The sequence below is a fragment of the Zalophus californianus genome, chromosome 4 (assembly GCF_009762305.2).
Source record: "Zalophus californianus isolate mZalCal1 chromosome 4, mZalCal1.pri.v2, whole genome shotgun sequence".
NCBI lineage: Eukaryota > Metazoa > Chordata > Mammalia > Carnivora > Otariidae > Zalophus > Zalophus californianus.
The window spans coordinates 105,515,226-105,542,683 of NC_045598.1; the positions used below are offsets into that span (position 1 = coordinate 105,515,226).

Below are 27,458 nucleotides of genomic sequence, written 5' to 3' on the forward strand. Positions count from 1 at the left end.
AAGGGTCACTTCCGCTTCCGTTGGCGCATGCGTTATCATTTCCTCTGCCACCGTGACTAAGATGGAAGCGTTTTTGGAGTCGCGGTCCAGACTTTGGGCCGGGGGTCCGGCTCCCGGGCAGTTTTACCACATCCCGCCTACTCCTGGTACCTCCGTGGAGCCGGCGTCCGCGCCCTACGGGAGTCCGATTACGCACACGCAGTGAGTTCTCGGCGTCTTAGCCTGCGCAGGGGGCGGGACGGTGAGGCCTGGAGGGGCCGGTCGGTTCTGAGGAAACCGGGGAAGGCGAGGCGGGGACCGCGGGGCCGAGAGTCCCGAAGAGTGAAAGGAGACATGGAAAATCAGAAGCGGAACCCACTGCGTGGAAGAGAGCTCAGGCTCTTCTCCCATGCCTCTCCCCTCGCCAGACCTCCCTCCCTCTGTCTAGGAACCCCATGGTGACCGGGACCTCGGTCCTGGGCGTTAAGTTTGAGGGTGGAGTGGTGATTGCGGCTGACATGCTGGGCTCCTACGGCTCCTTGGCTCGTTTCCGCAACATCTCTCGCATTATGCGAGTCAACGACAGCACCATGCTGGGTGCTTCCGGAGACTACGCAGATTTCCAGTATTTGAAGCAAGTTCTCGGCCAGATGGTGTAAGTTATCTGGAGAATAGGGGATAGATCCCAGGTGGGGAGAGGAAGTCACTGTTTTGTTTTGTTTTGTTTTTAAATCCCCTTAGAAGTTCTAGAGTGGAGGACTTTGAGGCTGCAGCAGAGGACAGAAAAATTGTTGGGGGTGGAAGATGAGAGTGTTGTGTTCGCAGTACATAGTTTTCGGCGTTAGGGGGTGTAAAATGGGGAAGATTATGGTAACTTCTTTGCGGGGGGTGGGTGGAATTCCCGACTTACATTCTTTCCTTTTTCTCATGACCAATTCCTTTTAAGGATTGATGAGGAGTTGTTGGGAGACGGACACAGCTATAGTCCTAGAGCTATTCATTCATGGCTGACCAGGGCCATGTACAGCCGCCGCTCCAAGATGAACCCCCTGTGGAACACCATGGTCATTGGAGGCTATGCTGATGGAGAGAGGTTGACTTGAAATAATTTCCCCGACTACCCAACCTCTGGTGTCTGTGTAGTGTTTTATCTCTTCCCTCTGAGTGAATGCCACCTCTCAGACCCCATGGCCCCACCTTCAAGCTAAGATATCTAAGAAAACCTAAGTTGAAATGAATTCTTTGACCTGTTGTGTTGTCCTGTTAGCTTCCTCGGTTATGTGGACATGCTTGGTGTAGCTTATGAAGCCCCTTCGCTGGCCACTGGTTATGGTGCATACTTGGCTCAGGTACGTGCATGAGAGGGGAGGGAAGACAAGGCAGTGGGGACTAGTTGTCATCTGCTTGTTCTTCCCTTGAAATTCCAACAGGAAGACTAGACTAGGATCCCTACTGCCTGGCAGATGGCTTTCTTTGTAGTCTGGAGGATATATGTGTTGGCACTTATATTCCAATGATAAAGTGGTATGTTAGATTCAGTAGACATGTGCAAAGAGGGATGCCCTAGAATTTACCCTTTAAGTTGGTGTTAGCACAGGTAAGCAGAATTCAGTGTGGTGAAGGAGTAGGTGGATCATTTATGCTGTGGATTTGGGACCAACAGGTATTCAGCCCCTGGTATCTCCCATGTTTTTCCCATTTCCCTAGCCTCTGCTGCGAGAAGTTCTGGAAAAGCAGCCAGTCCTGAGCCAGACTGAGGCCCGAGAGCTAGTGGAACGCTGTATGCGAGTGCTGTATTATCGAGATGCCCGTTCTTATAACCGGGTGAGGAGGGATATGAATAATAAAGAAATGGGACTCTTAACTGGTGGGGTCAGGATAGTTGTAATACCTGGGTCTTTGCTTTTGAAGAACAGATTACCAAATTTCCTATTTGCAGATTTGAGCAGGCCTCGGGGACTTCATGGGGGGGGTTGGAATTTTCATTGGGAACTCTGCTTTCTTTCAGTTTCAAATCGCCACTGTCACCGAAAAAGGAGTTGAAATTGAGGGACCACTATCTGCAGAGACTAACTGGGAGATTGCTCACATGATCAGGTGATTGAAATTAAAATTACAGAATTAAAAATAAGTGGTAGAACAGTTGGGAGGCCTGCTGGCTTGTACTAAGCTGGGTTTTTCTGAAGGTCTCAACCAAAAGAATTCTTTGGGTTGAGAGGGTTTTGGTTAGAGGATAGAGTTGCTTTTAGGAATTAATTCATCCCTCGATGGCATCACAATTTTATTACGCTCTCTTCCTTTTTAGTGGTTTTGAATGAAATACAGATGCATATTCCAGAACTGCAGTTGTACCCTTCTTCTAACTTTGAACTTGGCTGGTTCAAAGGTATACTTTTCTATTGTAAGATAAATAAATCCTTTGAAATGCTTGCTGAGTGGTTTTATTGTCTTAAGTCACACCAGGAGTGAAGGTGTGAAGTAGTGCCACGTGCCATCTCCCTCCCTGCTCAGAGAACCCTTCATCGGCTCTTGGTTCTTACAGCAAATACAGGATTTTCTGCATGACGGTACAGGAGAGATCCACCACTTTCATTTAGGCCTGTACTAGATAGAAAACAGCTTTGTATAGAGGCCAGGCTTAATCTTTGTGGGATAACAAAGTGTTTAACGTTTTTCTTCAACGTTTCCACACGTGCTAGATTCTTAAAGATTTTTCTGGTTTAATGTTGGCTGCAAATGTGATTTTAGTTAAAACACCATTTCAAAGATGGAAATGTAGCATCTAGTAAAGCTGCTCTGAATAAGCTTCAATCCCTCACCCATGCCGCCGCTTCATAAGTAACTTCAACATTTAACTTAAATGTTTATTGTCCAAATCTAGTATCAGAAAACCTTGTAAAATTACTACGTGTTCATTTAAAAGTCCTAAGTTTGTGAGTCAAATCGTTTGGGGCATTAGCCAAATTCTCCCCAAATGGTGTCAAACCTGAACTTGAAAAATGAACACCCTAGGTGATTCAGATGCACATCCTCTCTCAACTGCTTTGAGAAACTAGTATAGGCAGCAAACTCAAAACTACTGCAGAAGTTCAGTGAGGTGAGAGAGCGGACAAGATCAAAATATCCCTCTTTATCATCCATGTTACAGCTTTGCGCAGTGGCAGTATCGTAGCCAATGAGGTTTATCCGAGGCGCAATTATTGCTAATTGAAAACTTATCATCCATGTTACAAAACTAGTAAATGAAAAGTAAAAAGAAACCATGAGTTTTCTATTTCAGTCTTCCACATATTCAGTCTCAACACAGAAAGTAGTCAATAAATACTTGTTTATTGATTAAACTGAATTATAAAAAAACAAAACAAAAAAAAACTTCCTTCTACTACTAAGCCATGCGGGTGGAATCCACAAAGATAACTTCCTGGCCAAACCCAGCTGATCCACTGTTGGTGTTATGATCTTAAAAAAATTACCCATCAAGAAAGTCGTAATAATATGCAGAGGCCAGGAACCCAGCTCTGCTGAGGCTGGGGCTGCTGTGGAGACTACCAAAGAGAAGGATTAGGTCATTGTAGATAGTTGACCATAGTTCTTGAACTTTCTCAAAGACAAAGGGTTGACTTCAAAGTCCATATTTGTCAAAATGGCATCAGGCAAAAAAGCTGGGGAAGAGAAGCCCAAGAGAAGATGGATCCTCAGTTCACTTTTCAGATGCCATGGGTTCATGAAGCTGGCCAAACTGTTTATGGGGGGGATCACTCCAGTTCACTATATTATAGTGTGCTGGGGCTTAAAAAACCAAAAAATGGAGGTGAGGAGAAAGAGGGTAGTAACAAATGTCACACCCATACCACCAGGCCCATCACATCTTGAGCATGTCCCAGTCTGTGAAAGCCTACTAAAATAGAGTTACCTAGAAAAAAAAAAACCACATTGTTTATAAATCCATTTCCCCTCATTTTATTAAATGTTCCACTTATGTACATTTTAAAGATGAACCATTTACAAGCCTATGCAGGCTGCCTCCTTGGCTCCCAGGAGGGACATGTTGCTGAAAGCCTTGGGATGGACAGAAGGTTTAGCTGTGGGAAAGCTGGACTTGGGTTTTTGTTCCTTTTCTCTGTATAATACAGTACATTTCAGTTTATAACCATGAGTACATACAGTTAAAAAAAATCCCTCATGCAAATCGTAGAAAAATTCTTTCCTTGAAGCTGGCAGTGAAAAATAAAGATTCATGTCTTTTTCTTTGTGCACACCCCTGTGTGTTTCTTCAGGTCACATTCTTCTCTAAGCATTAAGAGAAATAAGGAAAGCCACAGGGTAAGCAGGATTTCAACAAGTGGTCTGTCTTGTTTTTAAAGTTCAACACTTCTTGCACAATTAGCTCCTGGCTGTAGGACATGTGATCTCTTGAACAGGAATGCTGTCCACTTAACATGATGAAGACCCATACACTGGGAATGGCTTCCACCCTAACACTGTGATCACCTCAGTACCTCTTGCTTGCTAATGACACATGTATGATTCTTTGTCCAGAGTGATGGTGTGAGCATGGGAAAGGGGTAAGGATCCCAAGTGCAAAGAATATTGGTTTTGTCATGTTTTTGTTGGAGGGAGGGTGGTGAGGAAAAACAAATCTAATTCATCATTCTGGATGAGAGGTGGTTTCATGCATTTTTAAAGCCACAATTTTATATCTCAGAGTTGCTGTAGAAATCAACATCTCTGGAGAGGGAAGGAAAGAAAGGAGAAGGAAGAGCGTTCAGTGGGGTTTTTTTTCCATTTTCATTTTTATATAAAAGTGTTAAGACCACAATGAAAAAAGTTTTTTATCCATATATATAATAAACCAGAGTTTGTGAGCTACATATTTTTGTCTTTCCCATCTTCAGAAATGTTCTCACATTGACAATGGTTGGATAGCATCATGCCCAAAGACATTGCCACACAGTAAAACAAACAAAAAAAAATCCAGATGTACTATGATACAATTGAGGTAAAAGGGGAAACAAAAAATTTAACATTCGCCCACGAAGAATTTTTTTTTTCTTTTTCCTGATTTTGTCAGAAAAATACCAAACAGTGATTTAAATTTAAAAAAAAAAAGTCACGAAAACCTGTTTTTAGCAGAAGTGAACGACCAATGGGCCAGCTCTTGGCTCAGACGGGATCACTACTGGTATTCCTAATAATCCACAAATCCACAGGGAAACAGAAGTCACCATCGGGGGGAGTGGTGGCATAAAATTAAAAAATATAAACCAAATACCCGACCTGGCATATCCCCTTTCCCCGAAGCCCCCCTACCCCCCCTTCACGCTTTCCCACCCCCACTCCACACCCGCTCATGACCCCAACACTCAAATCTCCATCAGATCTAGGTCAGCTTCTTCAAAGCCATAAAAGGACTCGGTCTCACTTTCACCCTCAAAGAGCTGGTGAAGGCTTTCAGGCTCAATTGTCTCTTCAGGAGATGACCTGGGTCGGGGAGTGGAAGCTGAGGGCTCCTCAGACTGTTCCCCACTCAGCTTCAGCTGCTCCTCTAGGGAGGCAATGAGCTCCTCCTGCATGTCAGCATTTCTCGTGGGTGAGTGAATGTTGCCATCAGGGCCAGGCAGAACACTAGCCACAAGGAAGGACCGCTGCACCAGCTCTGGACAGTCCCCAATGACGCCCAGCACCTCGGCCAGCCAGACCAGCACCAGCTGGAGTAGGACATCAGAATCGCACGCGGTATCTGCCATTTCCCGAGCCTGCTCCTTCCACTTTTTGTGTAGGAAGTTCTTGACAGTTCGTTTGATGCATACATCTAACGGCTGGATTTTGGAGCTACAGCCTGCGGGGACCACGGCAGGCAAGGTGCTAGAGGCACTAAGCATAGCCAGTACCTCTTCGGACAAGTGAGTGCGATGACAGTCCATCACAAGCATGCCTTTGCTGCGCTGGCAAGCGGTGTGCTTCTGCCACACTCGGGCTGACCACAGCTCCATGATCTCGTCATCACTGTAGCCGCTCTCCTTCGCCTCTAGCAATATAGAGTCTGGCACATTAGCAGGTTGATCCATTTGTCCTCGGTAGAAAACCAGGGTGGGGAGGACAGTGCCATCTGCCAGAATGGCCAGCACCACGTCACACCAAGGTTCCCCTGTGCCCACTGTCTGCAGGGCATTTTCCTTACGGTCATCACTGCTCAGCACCTCTGTATCCAGGAACAAGGAGATCTCATCAATAGCCACAATCATGGACAAGGGTAAGTCCTGGTTATGAATCTGTCGTTGTACGAATTCAATGAAGAGTCCTGCATTCTCTGCCACATCCTTAGGTAGGGTGTGGGCCACAGCTCGTCGGGCATGGGGAGTCAGGTGGTGCCGGAGCATGAAACGCACAGCCCACTCATAAGAGATCTTAAACCCCCCCTCCAAAGAACGTCCTATTTTGGTGGCCTTCTGGAACAAGGTCTCCTCATTCACAGGTAGCTGTTGCTCTCGCTGGGTTAGGACCCACTCAGCCAGCTTCTCTTCTGCTTCTAAGCTCAGATATTTGCCCTCCAGATTCTCCCCCTGGGAGGCCTGGAAGCGCCGAAGCCAACGCCGGATCCGTCGTTGGGGATTTCGGAAGTGTTCGGCGGCCTGTTCTGTATTGCAGCACAGGGCAAACAGTACCACTCGAAGCTTCTTCACAGACAGCTGCTCCTTCTTGCCAACCCCACTGCCACTACCGCCCCCTGTTGCCTGCTCAGGCTCCTGGATGACTGGGCTCCCTTCATCCTGGTCATCGACATTCAGACATTCGGCTCCCTCTGCGGCCAAGGGTGGAAGGGCTAAAGGCTGGGGGTGGGTTGGGGTTGGTGGTGGGGTTGCGGTTGAGGCCGGTGATGGGAGTGCTTGGGCCATAGGAGTTGGAAGCTCTTCAGGCTCAGCTGGGGTGGCCCCCGCAGATTTCACAGTGGCAGTTTTATTAGAGGGGAAGGCAGGAGGAGGATATATACTCTTCAAGCCCCGGTCGTGCACGCGGTCGCGAGCGTGGCCATGTCTAAAGGGTTAGCAAAGAGAGGAAGAGAAGGCTCAGTTAAACTAGCCTGGTAAAGGAGATACTAATAGTAGCAGTGATAATAATAAAAGATGAAAACACACTGAAAATAGCAATTAAACCATGAAGTGAGATTCCTGTTACCTTGAGTGAGACATCCAAGTGAGTCCTACAGGAAATGAGACAATAAAGAAATGTTAACTCAGAGAAGAAACAAGCCCTCCAGTCTTACAGAAATGTCAGGCTGGAATGCTTCCAATTTGGTGATGTCTATCTGAACGGTGGACGAGCTAGCCCAGGTAGAGAGCCTCCTGACTCATATGGTAGGACCTATATCCTTGTTTTCTCCTTTTGTTGTCCCACTAACTCCCATCTCTACTACTTACCCCGTGGCAGGATGCTGCTGGATCTGTGAGAGGGGTTGAATACCAAATGCTTGGCCATGGCATCTCCCACAGAGGTAACAAAGGTACATGAAGTGCAAGCCAGCTTGATTCCACTAAGAAAAAGAATCAAGAGTATATAAAACAAATATATCAGTGACACTAGGGATAAAATCTGAGGTCTAATAAACAGAGTATCCTTTCTCCTCTTTCTCAAATTAATTCACATACCCCTCCCCAAGTTACTTCAAAGGATTGATGTAAGAACGTGAAAAATTAAGAGACCACCATGAAGTTTTCCCTTACCTCACAGAATTTTTAAACAAAGCCAAATACTTGGGGCTCTTGCGTGGAACATGATTGCTGAGAAAGACACAGAAAAAACAGCATGAGTCAGGGGGTTCTGATCATTAACCAAGAGATCACCAGTCTCTGACAATGCCCTAACAAAAGAGATGCCACTTTAATTCATCCTCACCTCAACCCAAGCCAGTTTTCCTATCATACTAATATTCCCTATGAGTATGCATGTGAATCACCAGGAGAGCTATTAAAACACACATTCTGATTGAGTAGCCTGGGGTTGGGGAGCAGAGGCTGAATTTCTAACAAGCTTCCATCTACTGCTGCTGGTCCTTGGGCCACACTCTGAGTAGCAAGGTCCTACAAAATTAGAGCACAGACCATCGAAGCCAAATGAACATGGGTTTGACTCTTACCCTGCTAGAGAGACTCTCACCCTACACAAACAGCTCTGAGAGTTGAAGGAGGCAATGAAATGAGTTCTGGAGACTCTGAACCTCCAGATAAGACCACTGGTTTGAGAGAGACTTACTTGATCATGTGGTTGGCATAGGCTCGAGAGCAGCAGGTGCTATAGCGGCACAGAGAGCAGTGAACGTAAGTAGGGAAATGGTTAGGGAAATCCGGGATCTCAAAGCTGCACTCCAGGCACGTCTGCCGGCCCATGACACTCCTGTCAAGAAACAAGGAGAAGTCTCGTTAACTCCCCAGGAGTCCTCAAACTGTGGGGGCTTCAGATAACAGATCCTGCCAAAAGGCTACCAGATGACACTGGCTGTAGGAGTAGTCGTGCCCCCCCGGCCCCCGGGCCCCCGAAGAAGGCACTGACATTTTCCTAACAGCTCTCTTCTGGATGTTGCGCCGGACGGGGGGATAAAGGAAGACAGGCAGAGGGTCCGTTGAGGAGGCCAGTGGTGCTGCCTCCTGCAAGGTGCTGGGAGGTGCATCATTGGAGGAAACAGGAACAGTTCGTGGCTGCCCTCGGGAAGCCCGGATTGTCACCTGCGAGCCAAGGGAAGGAACAATTAGACACTACCCATGCTAAACCTTGGAATACTGATAATCTCTATCCCTCCTCCTCCCGCCCCTGGATCTATAAAAGAAATGGTGACAAGCCCTTTACCTTCGTGCCTGGTTTCAAACCTTCTAGCTGCTTGGGTTTACGGAAGGTTTTATGGTGCTGAAGCTTGTGTTCAATTTTGTCCTTGGCAAAGAGAAACTGCAGCCGGCATTTGTTGCAATGATAAACATTCCTCTTCTGAAGGGGGGGGAAAGAAAGAGAATCCCTTAAAGATTCCCAATAAATTTTCTTTCCTGATGAGAAGTTAGATTAATGCTAACAATCATCCTTTCCCCCTTTCTGTGGCTAACTGAAAGAGGAAGAAAGAAATACACAACACCAAAACCTACCATTGAGAATCATCACCTCCCATGGTCCCAAAGAAACGTAGATTCACAGCCAGGATGACTAGGTCCTCCAACCATCTCTTCCTGACTTGGTTTAACAATGTGGATTAGTGGCTTAAGCTTTACTTGCCCCTACTTTGTCTTTACAGTGCAGACAGTGCTACCTACTTCTGGACATTCTTCTTTCTTTTTAAACACAGTAAAATGTACATGATGAAAAAAAATCATTACTTTTTATTCAATATTCCTTCATGTTTTAAGTCTGCCTTCAATTCCAACCCTCCATCCCTTTGCACAGAAACAACTTGTTACCAGTTTCTTGGGTATGCTTTCACAGACAGTCTATGCACATAGCCACATGACACAAACACATCTCCAATCACGATCTCCCTGTCTGTCCTTTCTTCTTCTTCCTTAACATGAATGACAGTTATTTTTCTCTCCTTTTCTATCCCTTGCTATCTTTACTCTTAACACATCAATATACAGACATGCACTTGTCCCTGTGAGACAAGTTTGAGGATTCAGACTGCCTACTATTGAAGTCCTTTGGAAACAGGACCCAGGTCTATGGTTTTCTTCCCAGGATAACAAGACTCCATTTACCTAAGTACACGGGACAATTTCCATGCTGCTCTTTGGAAATACACATATGGAGGATTACAGGCAGTCACCCCTATGCATATGAGTATGTGAGCCCAAGAGGAAGCTCACATGTGAGAGTACAGAACGTGTGTGCAGACCCAGGCAAATGTTAAGCATAGGTACACCCATCTGGTTCTCCATTTTGTGCCTTCTCTATGTACCTTCACTCTCCTCTAGTGGCTCCTTTCTTGCAGCATTTTAGAACAAGGCTCTATTTAATCCATCTTAAAATCAAAACACAAAAGCAAGAACAAATTCTCTTCTGCTACCTCTTCTCCTGGATGTGCCAACCCTCAGTCTTCCCCCTCTGAAACTTTTTAAAAAGTTGTTTCCATTTCCTCAGCTCTTCTTCATTCATCCTGCTGAAATCTGACTTCCACTCTGCTAACCAACCACATGGCTCCCATCAACGTTGCTAAATTAAAGGTTGACCTCTAAGTTTCTATAGTGCTTGACATCTTCCTGCAACATTTTGATCACACCCCTTTCTTCAAAACACTTTCCTCCCCTTAGCTTCCTTGACATCAAGTCTCTTCTGGTTTTCCTCCTAGGTACTGGCTTTGTAGACAGAGTCTTCGGAGGTTCTAAACCTTCATCTTATTCTCAATTGGGGATGAGGGAACATGGCAACTTCTACGTTTAAAATCACTTGACTTATGTAATCATGATTCCTAAGTATGTTTTCCACAACACAGGCTTTTCTCCCAAGCTTCAGACCTATATATCCAACTACCTGTTCAACAGACAACTATATTCACTGAACTCAGAATACCCAAACATGTAATCCCCCCTTCTGCTGCCAACCTTACTTTCTACAGTGTTTCTATCTCAATACATAGTCTCACCATTCATCCATTGTTCCCGAGACAGAATTTTAGGCACTATTCCTAACTCCCTCCTCTATACCTTTACCAAATCCATCTCTAAATTGTAAATATCACTTACCTTCTCAATATCTCTCAACTCTTTCCTCTTCTTCATTTCAAAGCCAAAAGCCACTACTGTCTCTCACCTAAACCAAAAGAGCCTTTGGCGTGTCCCCTTAACTCTGGTCTTAATCTCTTTCAATTCATTCTCCTAATGCAGCCAATGTAATCATAACTTAAAACAAATCTGACCGTATCACTCAAGGACTTAAAAAATACCTTTAATGCCTCCCCAATGACTTAAAAAAGTTGAAACTCCTTTTCATGGCTTACAGGATTTTCCGCCACCTGTTTCCTAACTTCCAACCTCCCCCTTATGCCCCACACTCCAACCACACTGAACTTCCTTTAATTCTATGAACCTCCATCCTCTCACTCTGTGCTTGGATCTTCCATCCCACTTCACGTGGCTCACCCTTCCTCATACTTTAGGCCTTGAATACTCTTCTTCCAAGAAAGCCTTAGCAGGCTCCCAAAATAGGTATATGCTTTTATATATCTTATACTTCCCCTAACACAATATTCTCTAGTACACTATTTGTGTTGTATACCACTAAATCCCTGGCAACTAGCCCAGTGCATGGCATATAATTGAAATTTGGCAAATTTTTGCAAACATACATACAGTATCTTCTCTTATCAAAATCTGCCTAGCTCAGCCCTGGCCCCAGCATCCATAAAATTAAAATAATGAGAATATGGGAATTGCTTGGTGCCTGGTACCTGGTGCCTCATGTAATGCTGTTGGAATGCATTGCCATTTTTGAAGACCTTCAGGCAATAAGGGCAGAGCAGATGCCGAGTATCCTCATGGATCATCCGAAAATGGACATCTACCTCAGAGTAGAGTGAGGAGCGATATTGACACACCTGAGTCACATAAGAGGGAAAATAAGCTAAGAGTGAACTGAGGCCTTAAAAAAGAGGTAGCAACAAAAATGTCAAAATAAGAGAAAAGTAAGTTTTCCTAAATGCATAGAAATCAAATTATTATTCTGACTCTAATGCAGGGCTACTTGTGATAGATTCAGCTGTGGATTATGATAAAAATAGGGGAACGACAAGAAAGTCTGAGAACAATCCACTTTGTGACTAAGAGGAGTAAAGTTTTCTTTGTCCATCTCTACAGGGCCATTCAGGGGAATTCCTGCAGTACATGTGTATGTTCTCTGACTGGGTTCCCTGGCTGGGTACATGCACATGTTCCTTTAATGTTTTTCTCTGGCATGGAAAATCCTGAAAACAGACTCTAGGTTTATTATTTCTTCTGGATCTCCCCAGAGTTCCTAAAACTGAGTGTATGCAGTAGGTATGCAGCAGTGTTCATTAGTGGATTCTTTGTAGAATTCTCAGTGTAGAATCCAGAGAGCAAAATGGCTAAAGCTCCCTAGAGAAAAAGGCAATACCTGGCAGACATAAGGCATCTCTCCAGGCTTATGAGTATCCTTCATATGCTGGAGAAATAGTGGCTCACTCTCAAACGCCCACTCACAGATCTTGCACTTGGCTGTAAGAAGAAAAATAATCAATAAATCCACCTGAAAGTAAGACCAAAGTCCTGCTGACTCATAATCTTTATTCTCTCTGACTTCTCTAACTTCACTTTCATTAAATCTCTTCTTTCTTTAAAATGGTTCTGTCTTAATATCTGTGCTGCTAACAAAAAACCTTATGCCTCTAGCTCAGACTTCTTACTAAAGCTCCATTCTAGGTTCTGAACTGTTTACAAGACATTTTAATTGGATGTTCCACCACCAACTCTAATTCAGCCTCCTTCTGATTCCTGGTTGTTTCGCTTCTCACTTCCCTACCTCCTCCTACACTTAGGCACTATCTCTGAGTCTACACCCCTGTGTTCTGTTACCATTATTTCAGAATGTATCTAGGAATGGTCATTTTTCCATTCTCACAGACAAAAACTTGGTAGAAGCCCACATGATTGCCTACTACTAATCAGATGGCTTCCAATACCTCGTACCTCGTATCTCTCCAATAAATACAGTGTCTATGCTTTACATACCACTGCCAAGTGAATTATTTTAAATTACTACACTATTTCATCCCTCTGCTCAAAGATAGACAATGATCGTCTCCTATGAATAATTCCAAACATTTACCAAACATCTACTAAATGAGTACAAGAATTTGTCCTCAAAAGACTGACAATCAGGAACAGAACTTCTTGCCTTGTTATGAGTTGTTGAGATGATTAAACTTTTGAAATTGGTCATTTTGTCAACAAGCTTATAAGGCTACAATTCTGAATTAATAATAATTTGAATTGCTACACATTTTGAATTAAATAGACAAAATAACTATTTTTCTTATGGTCACTGGAATTATTTTCAAGTTTTTGCAAATGAAGAAATTGTGAATTTGAAGCTTTAAGCATTTACTGGAAAATGTTCAATCCCTGCTCCCCCAAAAGAGTGAAGCTGAAATAATTCTTTAAAGTAAACAAAAAACCAGGGAATCTTAATCTGGGGTCCATGGACGATGCCTCAGGGAACCTAGGTATCCCCTGAAATTATTTGCGAAAGAGTAAAATGTTTATTTTCTGGGAAGAGGGTTCCCAAGTTTTGTGTTTATCTTAAAGGGGTATGGCAACCCATTTAGAAGCACTGCCTAGAGATTCATTAGGTGCTACAAAGACACAAATAAAAAATTCTACCTAAAAGAATGAAGATAAGCTGTAAGATATATAAGCTGAACGTTGAAAGAATAGGTGGGGTTTTGCCAGACGCAGGGACCAAGAGAAGAACAGGAACAAAGGCAGCGAGATATGGAAGTGCATGCCATGTTTGGGAAATAGTAACTTAAGTGTCAACTAAAAATGACAATATTTTGGGGGCGCCTGGGTGGCTCAGTCGGTTAAGCGTCTGCCTTTGGCTCAGGTCATGATCCCGGGGTCCTGGATCAAGCCCCACATTGGGCTCCCTGCTCAGCAGGGAGCCTGCTTCTCCCTCTCCCTCTGCCTGCCGCTCTGCCTACTTGTGTGCGCGCTCTCTCTGTCAAATAAATAAATAAAATCTTTAAAAAAAAAAATAAAAATGACAATATTTTCTCCTTTTGCCCTTTGCCTCTTAATTCAATTTGTTTGTCATTAATTGCTTTTCTTTTTTTTTGCCTAGAACACCTTTAAATATTGGTGCTTTCCAACTTTCTGTCCTAACCTTTCTTATTCTGTGTTCTCCCTGGGCAATCTCATTCAACCTGGAAGCTCTTCCTACAACCTATGTATCAGCTCTCTTGGTACAGCTGTTATACAACATCAATAATAATAACATTAATTAAAGCAATTTCTAACACATAAACACCATACTAAGATTTATATATATTATCTCATACCAAGAAAACCAGTGAGATAGAAACTTAAGGCATCAGTGGATTTAAGACATCTCTAGTAACCATCCACATCTGCTCTAGTTCCACACTGGAGCTGGTATGGAAAGATTCCAGAGACAGAATAACTGATTTTGCAAAGTGGCCATCCTAACACGGTCCCTCCCAGCACCATTACCCTCATGTCCTTGATACCTAACACTTGTCTCTTACTTTGAGAAAACAGGAGTGAACTACTACAGCTTCTGCTTCCTGTTCTCCAAATTATGAAAGAAAGGATAAGGGTGCCTAACTGGCTCAGTCGGTTAAGTGTCCAACTCTTGATTTCGGCTCAGGTCCTGGAATCGAGCCCCATGTCAGGCACCCTGCTCAGTGGGGAGTCTGCTTGTCTCCCTCTCCCTCTGGCCCTCCCCCTGCTCGCATGCTCTCTCTCTAAAATAAATAAATCTAAAAAAAAAAGGAAAGAAAGGATAGATATCTTATACCTTTCTAAGGTTCAGCCAACCTCATCATTCCATATATTCCAAGACTTTATCAAGCAATTAGTTCCCCCTTGGTTGAGTCGTTTTCCACACAGGATCCTCCCCTGACATCTGACCATGGTTTTAAGCCTGAAGCATCCTTCCCTCAACTCTACCTCTTCTTCAGTCTACTGCCCTTAAACAAGTGTGAAGAAAAACATAATGCTATTAAGATTATACTATTACTATAATTAAGTGTAATGATCCATTGCTGTTTTTGGGACAATTCAGGAAATTTGAAAATGGACTAGGTACTAGATGATATTAAGGATTTACGATTGCTTCTGTCAGATCTTGACAAAGGTACTATGGTTGTATATAGAATACGGTCTTTATTTTTTAGAGACACATACTCAAGTATTTGAGGATGAAATGTCATTATGTCTGTAATTTATTTAAAAACATTATGTCTGTAATTTCATTTAAAAACACTTCAGAAAATAGGGGCGCCTGGGTGGCTCATTAAGCGTCTGCCTTCAGCTCAGGTCATGATCCTGGGGTCCTGGGATCGAGCCCCACATCGGGCTCCCTGCTCAGCAGGTAGCCTGCTTCTCCCTCTCCCACTCCCTCTGCTTGTGTTCTCTCTCTCGCTGTGTCTCTGTCTCTCTGTCAAATAAATAAATAAAATCTTAAAAAAAAAAAAACCTTCAGAAAATAAAAGGAAACTTTTTTTTCAAAATTAAGACGAAAACAATGGGTCCCAAAGTATTAACATTAAAAAATAAGCTACTTTTAGGCAGGATCAGCCATGGCGTGTGGGAAAGAGGACTTACACAAGAATCCAAGAATAAAACTGATACATACTAAAGTATAGAAAAGGTATTTACTTCTTTGGGTCAACAATTTCTGAGGTTTTTGATCAATGTAAAGTTGAAGTCACAGGATACTCAAAAATTAAAAGTCAGACAAAGCAAGAGTGAGAAGCGAAAAGGACTGATGAGGTTCTATCTGGGAATCTTTTTTCCCCATAAGGAAAAACTTACCTTTCCTATGTACAGTCCTTACATAAATGGAATTAACAAAAGCCCACCCACCAGATTCTGTATAAAAATGAGGTATATTCAGCAGGAGGTGTAGATGAGTTATTCAGATTTTCTGTCACTGACAGTGAAGACTTTGGGGCTCTAACCAAGACCAGGTTGGCTACTCCGCCACTAACTGCACGGTGGTTGCTTCCAGTATCTATTCTATTCCCAAATTATTAGTCCAAAGTTTACTGTCTCATTAATTTTTAAATCCTGATTACATGCTAAAATGATATTTTGGATACACTAACTTATATAAAATATACTATTAAAATTAATTTCAGAGGTGCCTGGCTGGCTCAAGTCAGTAAAGCATGTGACTCTTGATCTCAGGATTGTGAGTTCAAGCCCCATGTTGCTGTAGAGCTTACTTAAAAACAAACAACAGAGGTGCCTGGGTGGTTCAGTTGCTAAGCATCTGCCTTTGACTCAGGTCATGATCCCGGGGCCCTGGGATCGAGCCCCACATCAGGCTCCCTGCTCAGCGGGAAGCCTGCTTCTCCCTCTCCCACTCCCCTTGCTTGTGTTCCCTCTCTTGTTGTCTGTCAAATAAATAATTACTCATCCGTCTAAATTCTTTTGTATTTAAAGACCCTAAAAGTTTAAGTATGACCTTCTGCGAAATCTATCCTCAACGATTTTTCACTAAACTATTTCACCTATCGCTGGTAATATACAATGCACAGGTTTATAATAAATACACTGTCTTGTTCTCATTTCCTTTATTTATGTAATTTTTGTCTCTACAACAAAACCAGAAATCCCCTGAAGGACACAGGAGATATTCTAGAAGACTGGGCTCAAATCCTCACAATGGCACCTTATCAGAGATGTATGCTCTGAAGTAAACGACTTAATTTTTGTGAGCCTGTGTTCATTCTGTATTTTCTCATCTGTTAGATGTACAGTGGAGGCGACACACACCTTATCTTACATTTCATTGAAAGCACTGTCTTAATGGTACTTTATAGTGTTTATAATGTTATCTTTTGTCTTATGTAAAACCTATCAGGGCACTAACTAAAGTGGAGGTCCAAATATAGATGATCTTGGTAAGGTATCCATTACATTATATTATATACATTACAACACACTACAGTGGTCCTGAATCAAAGCCCCTAACAATCCTAGCACTGAATTCAATTCAGGCTTGAAGAGAAGTCTAAGTTGTAAGAATAAAGGGTGAGTGAAGTAAGGAATCGATTAGAAATGTGCAAAGAGCTTCCTCTACACTGATACTCATATAGAAATGATGGGCTCCTCCCAGTGCCATTCAACGAATGAAGAGCAAAGTATACCCTTAGAGTTTAAGAGTTTCCAAACTTACTAGTTGATTCATAAGGACTATGAACATTTTCCAAGTGGCACTGGAGCTGGAAGGGCGTGGAAAACTGGCGGTAACAGTGCTGGCAGATAGTATGACCATCTACCTCACCGTTCTGCTGATCGAGTTCTACGTGGTGTTTCATATGGTTCATGAATCTGTAGCACAGCACAAGAAGTACAGAAAACAAAAAAATCAGCAGCCTTGGAATCCCAGAACACACATTATGTGCGCCCCCCTTCCCTTGTTTGGGACAGTCCCTTTCTGAGCCCAGAAAAGGGTTCTTGAAACTAAGAGTTCTGTGGAAAGATGTACTGGTTTCCCTTACTCCACCCAAAGTTTTCTCTTATTATTACCACAATACCTCCTCCTTCTATAGTACCACTTATTAATTTAATGATAATCCTTAGCCAGACTGGAAAAGAGGACTACTGCCCAAAGAGAAAAGACTAAAACATATAAGAAAATTTCAGTCTTCTCTTGTCCAGGGTAACCTCTAAGGATCTTTAACACTTACCGAATGTTGTTTTTTAGCCTTTTGGTACAATGTGGGCATCGGAAAGATGTGGCAACCTTAGGGAAGTTTGTGAGTTGGGCCACTTTGCCACCATCCCGTCCATAGTAGAAGTCATCTACTAGCATGATGAGTTTGGTCTGGACAGCATCACCCACATTCTCATTTGGCTCTGGTACTTTGGTAGGTGGTGACAGAGCAGGAATAGGTGTAGAAGAGGGTGTGGAAGCAACAGGAGCTGTTTTCTCAGGGGATGGGGGCTTTGCAGCTGATGGGACACTGGGTTCTGAATCCAGAGACTTTCCTTTCTTCTGGTATTCCACCATTTCTGGGCAACAGTACTATAAAGGAAGATCACTGTGGTTATCCTGGGGGCTGGGATGTGCCAACTCCCCAACCTCATGAACATCTCTTGGGAATGGCTCTAGGTATTCTCATCCAGGTTTCACCCTTCAATTTTCTATAATGTTTCTAGGATTACGGCTCTTTCTAATGGATATTTATTTATAGCCATATGCCTCTCCAAACCCTGTACCTTGTATTCCTCCCTCCTGCCTTAGATCCTTCAACCACTTACTAGCATACTTGCCTCTGAACTCCGTGGCAGGAAGAAATTCCAACCTTTGTGTCTGGACTGATACCAAAAAATGAAAAGGCTAGAAATGGGAACTGGTTAATGACTCCTGGTTCATCCAAGGACACAATAAATAGAAAATAAACCGAGGGGTATCTAGGTGGCTCAGTTGGATTAAGCATAGGACTTCAGCTCAGGTCATGATCTCAGGGTCCTAGGATCGAGCCCTGCATTGGGCTCCCCACTCAGCAGGGAGTCTGCTTGTCCCTCTTCCTGCTCATGCTCTCTCTCGCTCCCTCAAATAAATAAAATCTTAAAAAAATAGGGGTGCCTGGGTGGCTCAGTCGGTTAAGTGTCTGCCGTTTGCTCAGGTCACGATCCTAGGGTCCTCGGATCGAGACCCATGTAGGGATCCCTGCTCACTGAGGAGCCTGCTTCTCCTTCTCCCTCTGCCATTCCCCCCACTTGTGCTCTCTGGCTCTGTCAAATAAATAAATAAATACATCTTAAAAAAAAGGAAAAAGAAAATAAACCAAGGCCAACTTAGTTTGAGTTGATTATCTAACAAACCTGTCCTCCTGTGCTCCTGTGCAGTTTCAAAACCAACCACAGCCAAGGAATTAAGGTCGCATATATTCCAATCTACTTGAGAGTCTTTAAATATATATGTATCCTTCTATATTCCAAAGTTTGAAACTCTTCTAAAACAGGCCAAAAGGGAGCACAACCCTTTAAGAAACTTCTAAGTCATTTCAGAGTCCCTGATTCACAAGCTCCTAATCCTAGAGGAGGTATGCAGTGGTAGCCACTGAAGCTGGATCCCCATCACAACTGGTATCACTTACACACATGTGACCTCTCAAAGCTTCAGTAACACGGAATTGAGCATTACACCGTGGACATATTTTCCGTCCACCATCCTGGAGGTCGAACACTGGGATAGAAGAAGAGGTCACTGGAAGAAGTGAGAAGCATTGATAAGATTAACGAGATGATACTGGAAACAGATTACTGGCCCTTTGAAGAAAGGTTAAACACTCCCTAAAGGGCATATTAAAGTTGATACGCAAGCATGAGTGATCACTATGAGGACCATTTCTTTACCATTCTTTTAACTCTAGGCCAGGGGTCAGCACAGCACAGCTCCTAGACAAAATCCAGCCAGATGTTAACTTCTGTTTGGCCCATGAGCTACAAACGGATTTTACTTTTTTGTCGTAATACAACTTTTTCTTTAATTCAGTTAACACATAAAGTTTACCTCTTAACCATTTTGAAGTCTACGGTTAAGTACATTTGCACTGTTGTACAGGCAATATCCATAACTTTTTTCATCTTGTAAATCTGAAACTCTGTACCCATTTAACAATTCCCCATTCCTCTCTTCTCTTAGTCTCTGGCAACCCCCGATCTACTTTCTGTCTCTGTGAATTTGACTCCTCTAGGTACCTCATATTAAGTGTAATCACACAGTATTTACCCTCTTGTGACTTAGTTCAGTACTTAGCAGAATGTCCCTCAGAGTTCATGAATATTACAGCATGTGTCAGAATTTCCTTCCTTCAACAATAAGCTACTATATGTATATATCATATTTTGTTTATTTATTCATCGGTTGGTGCTCATTTGCACTGCCCCCACCTTTTGGCTATGGTGAATAATGCTACTATGAACATGGGTGTACAAATATCTGCTTGAGTACCTACTTTCGATTCTTTTGGGTCATACCCCAGAAGGAGAATCGCTGAATCAGATGGTAATTTTATATTTCACTTTTTGAGAGACCATCATACCAATTTACACTTCCACCAGCAATGCACAGTCCAATACCTACACATCCTCACCAACACTTGTTATTTTGTTTTTTGGATAAGAGCCATCCTGATGGGTGTGAAGTGGTATCTCAACATGGTTCTGATTTGCATTTCTCTAATCATTAGTGATGGTGAGCATTTTTTCATGTGCTTAACAGCCACTTGTATATCTTGTTTGGAGAAAGGTCTGTTGAACTCCTTTCCCCAGTTTTTAACTGGGTTGTTTTCTTGTTGTTGAGTTGTGCTTTATATATTCTAGATGTTAACCCTTTATCAGATATATGATTTGCAAATATTTTTTCCCCTTCACTGGGTTGCTTTTTCATTCTGTTCACAGTGTCCCCTTTGATACCCTAAAAGTTTAAAATTTGATGTAATCTCATTTATCTATTATTCTTATATCTACTATTATATTTTTTTGTTGTCCATGCTTTTGTTGTCATATGTAAGAAAGCATTGCCAAATCCAATGTCATGAAGCTTTCCCCCTATGTTATCTTCTCTTATAGTTTTAGCTTTTATGTTTAGGTCTTTGGTTCGCAGAGTTAATTTTTATATATGGTGTTTGGGTCCAACTTCATTGGATGTGGATGTCTGATGTTTCCAATACCATTTGTTAAGTATTTTTACATTTTTTAAATGGTTGAAATGAAAGCAAAAGAAGATATTCTGACACATGAAAATTACATATAATTCAGAGTCCACAAACAGTTTTAGTGGAGCAAGATCATGCTCATTTGTTTGTATACTGTCTGTGGCTGCTTTTGCACTACAATGGCAGAGCCGAGTAGCTGTGGCAGAGACCATATTTAGTGCATAAAGCCTAAAATACTATCTGGTCCTTTAGAGAAAAAGTTTGCTGGCCTCTGCTCCACTGAAAAAACCCTTATGCTTATATCATGTCCACACCTGAAAACCTCTCTACCAAATCCCTCCCAACTTTAAAACCTTGTGCAGAAATCCACCTCCTCTGTGAAGCTTTTTATTTTATTATTATTATCCCACCCAACTGGTCCATTTCACTCATCTCCACAGCACAAGAAACACAGAATTATCTCCTTATAGCTGATGTAGTTACGCTTGGCTATCCCCTTTCCTACACTGAAGTTTCATGTAACAACAGACTGTGGCAACTATATTCTATGTCTCTATTTCAAAGCATAGAGTTCTAACATAACAAGTACTTTATTAATGTTTCTGAATGACCGGATACTCTGTCTTTCAGGTTACTGTACCTTTCATTGAAGACTCAGGTCCGCTGGTTCTCTGGGAGCCATGGGCAGAACTGTTGTTGGATACCACCACTGGCCCAGGACTCTGGCCCAGGGAAGGGATGGTGTTAAGGGTATTCACCAGTTTGGCTACTTCATTGCTATTTTCACCTGTAACCCCAGGTCGCTTCACAGTGACAAAGCTGGCAATGCTCACTGCAGGTGGAGAGGGGAAGGAGGGAGCTATGTTGGCCAAGTGATAATCATCTGTTCTCCACCCACTGCCCCACCCAGCACTGCCATCTCCACTTCCCAGGGCTCACCTAGCTTGGGATTGGGGGTCTGGCTGGATTGGCCTGGAGGCTGAGCAGCTAGCTGCCCCAGTGAGGTCGGCTGTGTGGCAGTGGGAGTGGTGGAGGTGCTGGGTGTGGACTTGGTCTGCTGGGACTGGGACTGCGGGACGGTGCTTCGAATGGTCAGAGTAGCTGGGATGACAGTGGTGAAGGTGTTGGTGGTGGGCCGCACAGGCATTGTGGAGCCTGGCCTCACTGGGGTCATCTGAGAGAACACTTGTGGGACTCCAACTGTCGGCTTAACAAACTGGGTACCTGGGGCTTCAAAAGAGAGACAAAGAAAAGTACCAAAGCTTGGTCAATGAGCTCACCTCTAATACATTCCACCTGTCTTTACTGAAAATACTGGAATAAGAAAAGATTATTTCCCCAAATTTTTTGGTGGCCATCAGAGGCTAACAAGAGTAGCAGAGACTCTAATGTCTAAGACAATACATAGCCAAGGTGATAATAGATCCTAAGGAATCAGTCCTATTAAATTGAAGAAAGAAGATTCCTATCAACTCCTCCCAAAACACCTTACACCACACTGCCTTTTTAATCCCAAGAACATAATCAGGAGTAGCTTCTCCTCAGTACTGGAAGAGCGAGGATGAGTACAGAGTAGGAGGCAGTGTGCGTATGTACAGGCCAAAGGGCAGCTGTAGTCCTAAGAAAGCAATCTTTCTTTCTCAGGATACTAAAGGAGTCTTCCATTCTTTGATATGAACTCAAACAGAAGACGGACTATGCCATTCTACTAGGATCCCAGAGGTGAATCTCCTGGTTCAGCTGTAAACAATTCCACTGACAAATATGTAAGAAATACCAGAACTAGGTAAGTCAAATTCATGAGACTTAAGGCCAAAAGCACTGTGTGGGCTCTGAGAACAACAACAAAAACTTAGGAAGACAAGCTCATGGAGGCACCCATACAACAACTAAATTAGGCTATTTTTTGGCCTGAACTGTAGTAAACTTACAGACACTAAGTAAAGAACTGTGGGGAAAATTACGAGATTTTAAAAAATTATTTTCAATTTAGTTTCTTAAAAAAAAATACTAACTAGTCATTGGCAAATTTATCACCAAAGGGTAGGTCATTTAATTTATATCCAAGATCTATGCTATAAAATTAAAGAAAAATAAAGTTTATAATCCCACCATGTAAGTGAGTAGACATGTAAGAAATATGGAATTTGGGAGTTTGCATTAATAATATTCCTTCAGGATAACAAACACTAAAACACCAGAAACAGAAAAATGACTATATAAAACCCTGTTTGAAGGGTGGTAAAAAGTTGAAAAGAAAAATAAATAAAAACCACCACCCTGGCCAAAGGTTAGAAAGTTTTTAAAAAATTGGGCTTAAATCAATATAATCTTTATATTTTTAGATTTTCCTTAAACACACTTTTTAAATGACCAAGAATATTTTGAGACAAGAAAAACAAATCTTCTGGATTGCCAGTTTATTTCGAATGGGTAGACATTTTTCCTTACCTGGGACTAGTGTTATTGGTCTAACCGTTTGGCCTTGCTGTACGTTCAGCACAATCCCAACCTGATTCATTGCATTTTGTACAGGCCGGACATTTCTTACAGGAAATCCCTGCATTAAAAGCAAAATGATCTTTAACATGGAGATCAGCTAACACTAGCAGAGATTACAATAAGACTACATCCTAAAAGATTCCCACACTCTTACCTAATGGTTCTTTTTCTAGAGGTAGAGCTTTTAAATGACTGAGATGTAGAAATCTAGGAATTTGGCAAACTTTTGAGTGACAAAATATCGAAACTGAAGAAACTTTAGTACATATGAGCAAAAATGAAAACCTACCTTCCTGTCTTAAAAGAACCTCAGCTTAAAAAATACCTCATTTACAAACTGGCCCCTAAACAGATAAAGGCATAGAAGAAGGTAAAAAAAAAAAGACACTAAGGGTATTCACTGGAGTGATTCAACACAAAACGACTGTTAAGAAATTGTTCCCAAAGTCCACTTGAAATGCCATAAATCTCTGACAAATTTTTAAGAGAAGAATTTATAACTCAGGAAGCCACAGGCAGAGAAGCACTTGTCTTTATGTTCCACATTCAGCATTAGGCTTTCAACTTTGAGTCACATTATGTCAAATAAGTCATCTTCCTCCTTCTCTTCCAAAGTTCTCCCTGCACTTTACCAATTTCACACACAGATTTCAAGAGTCAACCAACTCACCCCATTTTAAGAAAAAAAAGCCCAAGCAAAGGGCAGGAAGTGTTAAGGGCCAAGTGTGAAGGTTTCCTAAACTAAGCTTTCCCACTAATTTCTGCCCAGATCTTAATCAAATCACTTAACAGCCCTCTAAGGGATAGGAAGAGGAAATTACCCAGATGTGTTATGTTTGGCTTTCTATAAAAATCAGTATTGAATTAAAAAACCGCAGATGAGAAAGACAGGACTTAGAGTTCTAAATTAGAGCCTCCAAAGGTTCACAGTCCTTCTCTCCTTCCCTATCCAACCCCAGAATTCAGAGTCCTACTCACCTGTGTAGTGATGAATATTGGTTGTGAGGCCACAGGAGAACTAGTCACATGATTGGCATTCTGCATGACCTGGACAGGCCTCAACACTGGTTGAGTAACCATTGTGCCCAGACCTGGGGTTGGATTCTGGGTTAGGATGAGTGGCTGTCCACCTTGTTGGACCAAAGAATTGCCAGCTGAAGAGTAAAAGGAAGAAAAAAAAATGTAAGAAAAACAAACCCACATTTTATAAGAAACATTATAGTCTCAGATAAGAAATGGTATCCCAGATATCAAAATATCCAAGATTGTCACACTCACCTTAGGTTTAATGTCACCAAACTCACCAAAAATTTAAGCTTTACCCAAATCTGCAACTAACAGAAAAACTGTAGATAGGGAAGGTTCACTAACATCTCCCCCATATACATCTTAACCAGGGATGTCTTATTGTAGTAAAACTTCTACATGGCTATCATTTTAACTCTGACAATATTAATATATGATTTAACATAATCTCTCCACACCTAAAAATTAGCAAAGTAACATAATTTCTTTTTTCATATTTTCACTAGGTAAAACTTATTCTGTCCAAATATAATTTGTTGTTAGCTAATTCACTTTTAATCTTTTTAAAAGCGGCACATTCATCAACAAACATTAATTCATTAAGCACACAGAATCTAAAGAATGGCACCTCTTCCTAGTGAGTCAAAGCTCAGAAATCCAACAGATTCTCTAAACAACCACTCTTTTACAGGTATGGGAACACAGAAATTGAAAGGCTAACTTTTCTTGCTCTTTTTGACATCAGAACTGATAAGAAAAGACTTGGTCAAAAACTAACCAATATCCAGTAAAAATGGTATGACTTCAGAAGATAATGGTTCATTCATAAATAAATATTAATAAATGGACTATTATGGAACCTTTTATAATTATAAAAGTATATATAAAATATATTTTATATTTATTATTTTATAATTATTAATAATTATACCATAATTATTGAACCACTTTAGGTTCTTCTCATTTGTGAGGAAAATAATTTTATAAATGTTTTAAAGTCTGTTTACTACATTTGGCAAAAAAGTCATTAATACGAACTTTCATATTTATTTATTTTCAAGATTTTATTTATTTATTTTGACACAGAGAGACAGCGAGAGATGGAACCCAAGCAGCAGGGAGCCGGAGAGGGAGAAGCAGGCTTCCCGCGGAGCAGGGAGCCCAATGTGGGGCTTGATCCCAGGACCCTGGGATCGGGATCATGACCTGAGCCGAAGGCAGACGCCTAATGACTGAGCCACCCAGGCGCCCCCTAAGTTTCCTATTTATAGCGAATACTCCAAAACCAGACAGAAAATTTGAGCATCAATACACCTAAATCAGAGATTCAAGTAAGATACTGCCTCAACCTTTTACCTCAACTAACAGAATGGGATGGGTTCCTATTAACTGTATGTCCTACTTTGACAGATGGAGTCACTGCAGTTAGCTACAAAGCTAGACCACTGGAGTGGGTATATAGGTGGCTATTAACGGGCCAACAATGGTTTGTCCCAATTTTTTCCAGAAAATGAGTGCCTATCAGTGGACGAGACCTCATAGTTACTAGGCCAGCTGACTAGTGATTATGAGGTTGACACAGATAAAAAATTACAAGTTCTATCTCTGCTAATTATACTGGCAATTTACTATTTTAATTTAAATGTTTTATTATGGAGAAGTTCAAATACATATAAAAACAGCATACCATAATGAACCCCCATGTACCCATCAGCTACAACGATTATTAACTATGGCCAATTTTGTTTTTTTTTTGTACTTCCCATCCACATTCTATGAATCTAGTAACTCCAATGAATTCTAATAATTCTAATGAATTATTTTAAATGATTTCTACTTTTTTTTTTTTTAAGATTTCATCCATTTACTTGAGAGAGAGAGCAGAAGTAGCACAAGCAGGGGGAGCAGCAGAGGGAGAGGGAGAAGGAGACACCCCACCGAGCAGGTAGCCCAACACGGGGCTTGATTCCAGGACCCCGGGATCATGACCTGAACCGAAGACAGACACCCACCAAACTAAGCCACCCAGGTGCCCCTGATTTCTACATTCTTACTAAATCTTTCCTTAGAGAAATTCTGACAATTCATGGGTTTTACAAAGTTCTACTTCCAGGGAATGAAAGAGGCAATCAGAATCCTTAGGCTTGGGTGCCTGGGTGGCTCAGTCGGTTAAGCGTCTGCCTAGGGCTTGGGTCATGATCCCGGGGTCCTGGGATCGAGTCCTACATCGGGCTCCCTGCTCAGCCGGGAGTCTGCTTCTCCCTCTGACCCTCCTCCCTCTCATGCTCTCTCTCTGAAATGGATAAATAAAATCTTTAAAAAAAAAGAATCCTTAGGCTTAAAAAGCCTATAAAACAATTAAACCAACTGGGGCGCCTGGGTGGCTCAGTTGTTAAGCGTCTGCCTTCGGCTCAGGTCATGATCCCAGGGTCCTGGGATCAAGCCCTCATCGGGCTCCCTGCTCAGCGGCGAGTCTTGCTTCTCCCTCTCCCACTCCCCTGCTTGTGTTCCCTCTCTCGCTGTGTCTCTCTCTGTCAAATAAATAAATAAATAAAATCTTAAAAAAAAAAAAAGAATTAACCAACTAATACCCTTCCTCAAAGTTTGCTCTCAAACTAGGTACCACAGCCATAAACTGATTAAATAAGGGGAAAAGATTCAGCAGCTTCTCTCACAATATGTTCTGCTTTACAAATCTGAAGGTCTTGATGTATTCCTTTATTCTTTTATGTTTACTTACATAGCCTTAAAACCCATAGACAGGAGGACTAAATGGAGTCAAAATGAGCTAAACACGAGTTGAAAAACTATTTATAGAGTAAGAAACCTATAACATTAAATTCAGATCATTCACAGCTCAGAATTAAGCAGTGGTTTATTTTACTACATAGTATTTTTTTCCAAAGCAAATGTATGATCAGTCAGAACTATATAAGTAATTTCTAAATGCTGAATGATAAGATTCTGAAGAACAACAAGAAGAATTGTAAAAACGTTCCAAATTTTTACTCCTGAAACCTTCTTGAAAAAAAAAAAAGAGCTGGGGTGCCTGGGGGGCTCAGCTGGTTAAGCGTCTGCCTTCAGCTCAGGTCATGATCCCAGGGTCCTGGGATCGAGCCCCAAATCAGGCTCCCTGCTCGGCAGAAGACTGTTTCTCCCTCTCCCTCTGCTGGCCACTCCCCCTGCTTGTTCTCTCTCTGTCAAATAAATAAAATCTTATAAAAAAAAAAAAGAGAGAGAGCTTTACTGAGATATCATTCACATACCATAGACATTACTCAGATAAAGTATACAATTCAGAGCTTTTTAGTATATTTACAAGGTTTGTGCAACTATCACTTCTATTTAATTCCAGAACATGTTCATCATCCCAAGAAGAAATCTTATACCCATTAGCAGTTATTCCCTGTTCTTTTCCCCCCCAGCCCTGGTAACCACAAATCTATTTTGTCACTAGAGAATTGCCTATTTTGGACATTTCATATAAATGGAGTCATACATGTGGTGCCTGGGTGGCTCAGTCATTAACCATCTGCCTTTGGCTCAG

General features: G+C 42.0%; 2 protein-coding genes and 1 pseudogene across 9 annotated transcripts in view; 2 read left to right on the plus strand and 1 right to left on the minus strand.

The window, feature by feature from the left end:
• Nucleotides 1-29: 29 nt before the first annotated feature.
• PSMB4 (proteasome 20S subunit beta 4) lies at nucleotides 30-2,409 on the plus strand. The gene is made up of 7 exons (XM_027568851.1): nucleotides 30-201; nucleotides 428-634; nucleotides 926-1,072; nucleotides 1,247-1,328; nucleotides 1,687-1,803; nucleotides 1,988-2,076; nucleotides 2,285-2,409. Exons 1-7 carry the CDS (start codon nucleotides 62-64, stop codon nucleotides 2,295-2,297), a joined length of 795 nt encoding a protein of 264 aa, XP_027424652.1. The 5' UTR covers nucleotides 30-61; the 3' UTR covers nucleotides 2,298-2,409.
• A 716-nt stretch (nucleotides 2,410-3,125) lies between these two features.
• Nucleotides 3,126-3,240, plus strand: LOC113917052 (annotated as a pseudogene).
• A 56-nt stretch (nucleotides 3,241-3,296) lies between these two features.
• Nucleotides 3,297-27,458, minus strand: part of POGZ (pogo transposable element derived with ZNF domain) — a 63,430-nt gene continuing 39,268 nt past the window's right edge. For 5 of the 8 annotated variants that reach the window (XM_027608589.2, XM_027608625.2, XM_027608583.2 and 2 more), the window contains 16 exons: nucleotides 23,864-24,039; nucleotides 22,835-22,943; nucleotides 21,323-21,613; nucleotides 21,024-21,242; nucleotides 18,821-18,930; nucleotides 17,405-17,742; nucleotides 16,891-17,045; nucleotides 12,082-12,182; nucleotides 11,399-11,545; nucleotides 8,821-8,955; nucleotides 8,527-8,699; nucleotides 8,230-8,370; nucleotides 7,701-7,757; nucleotides 7,398-7,510; nucleotides 7,156-7,180; nucleotides 3,297-7,014 (listed from right to left, as the gene is read on the minus strand). In XM_027608589.2, coding sequence (XP_027464390.1) covers nucleotides 5,343-7,014; nucleotides 7,156-7,180; nucleotides 7,398-7,510; nucleotides 7,701-7,757; nucleotides 8,230-8,370; nucleotides 8,527-8,699; nucleotides 8,821-8,955; nucleotides 11,399-11,545; nucleotides 12,082-12,182; nucleotides 16,891-17,045; nucleotides 17,405-17,742; nucleotides 18,821-18,930; nucleotides 21,024-21,242; nucleotides 21,323-21,613; nucleotides 22,835-22,943; nucleotides 23,864-24,039 — 3,962 coding nt within the window. In that variant the 3' untranslated portion in view covers nucleotides 3,297-5,342. Of the gene's footprint in view, nucleotides 7,015-7,155; nucleotides 7,181-7,397; nucleotides 7,511-7,700; nucleotides 7,758-8,229; nucleotides 8,371-8,526; nucleotides 8,700-8,820; nucleotides 8,956-11,398; nucleotides 11,546-12,081; nucleotides 12,183-16,890; nucleotides 17,046-17,404; nucleotides 17,743-18,820; nucleotides 18,931-21,023; nucleotides 21,243-21,322; nucleotides 21,614-22,834; nucleotides 22,944-23,863; nucleotides 24,040-27,458 lie in introns of those variants that run through there. The other 3 variants (XM_027608630.2, XM_027608616.2, XM_027608636.2) reach the window with 2 other exon arrangements.

Excerpts from the sequence above, each read along its gene's own strand:
- PSMB4 (XM_027568851.1), top strand. The coding sequence starts at position 62 with ATGGAAGCGTTTTTGGAGTCGCGGTCCAGACTTTGGGCCGGGGGTCCG. Across the intron at positions 202-427 it reads AGTCCGATTACGCACACGCA|GAACCCCATGGTGACCGGGA; the intron begins GTGAGTTCTCGG and ends CCCTCTGTCTAG. Across the intron at positions 1,804-1,987 it reads ATGCCCGTTCTTATAACCGG|TTTCAAATCGCCACTGTCAC; the intron begins GTGAGGAGGGAT and ends GCTTTCTTTCAG.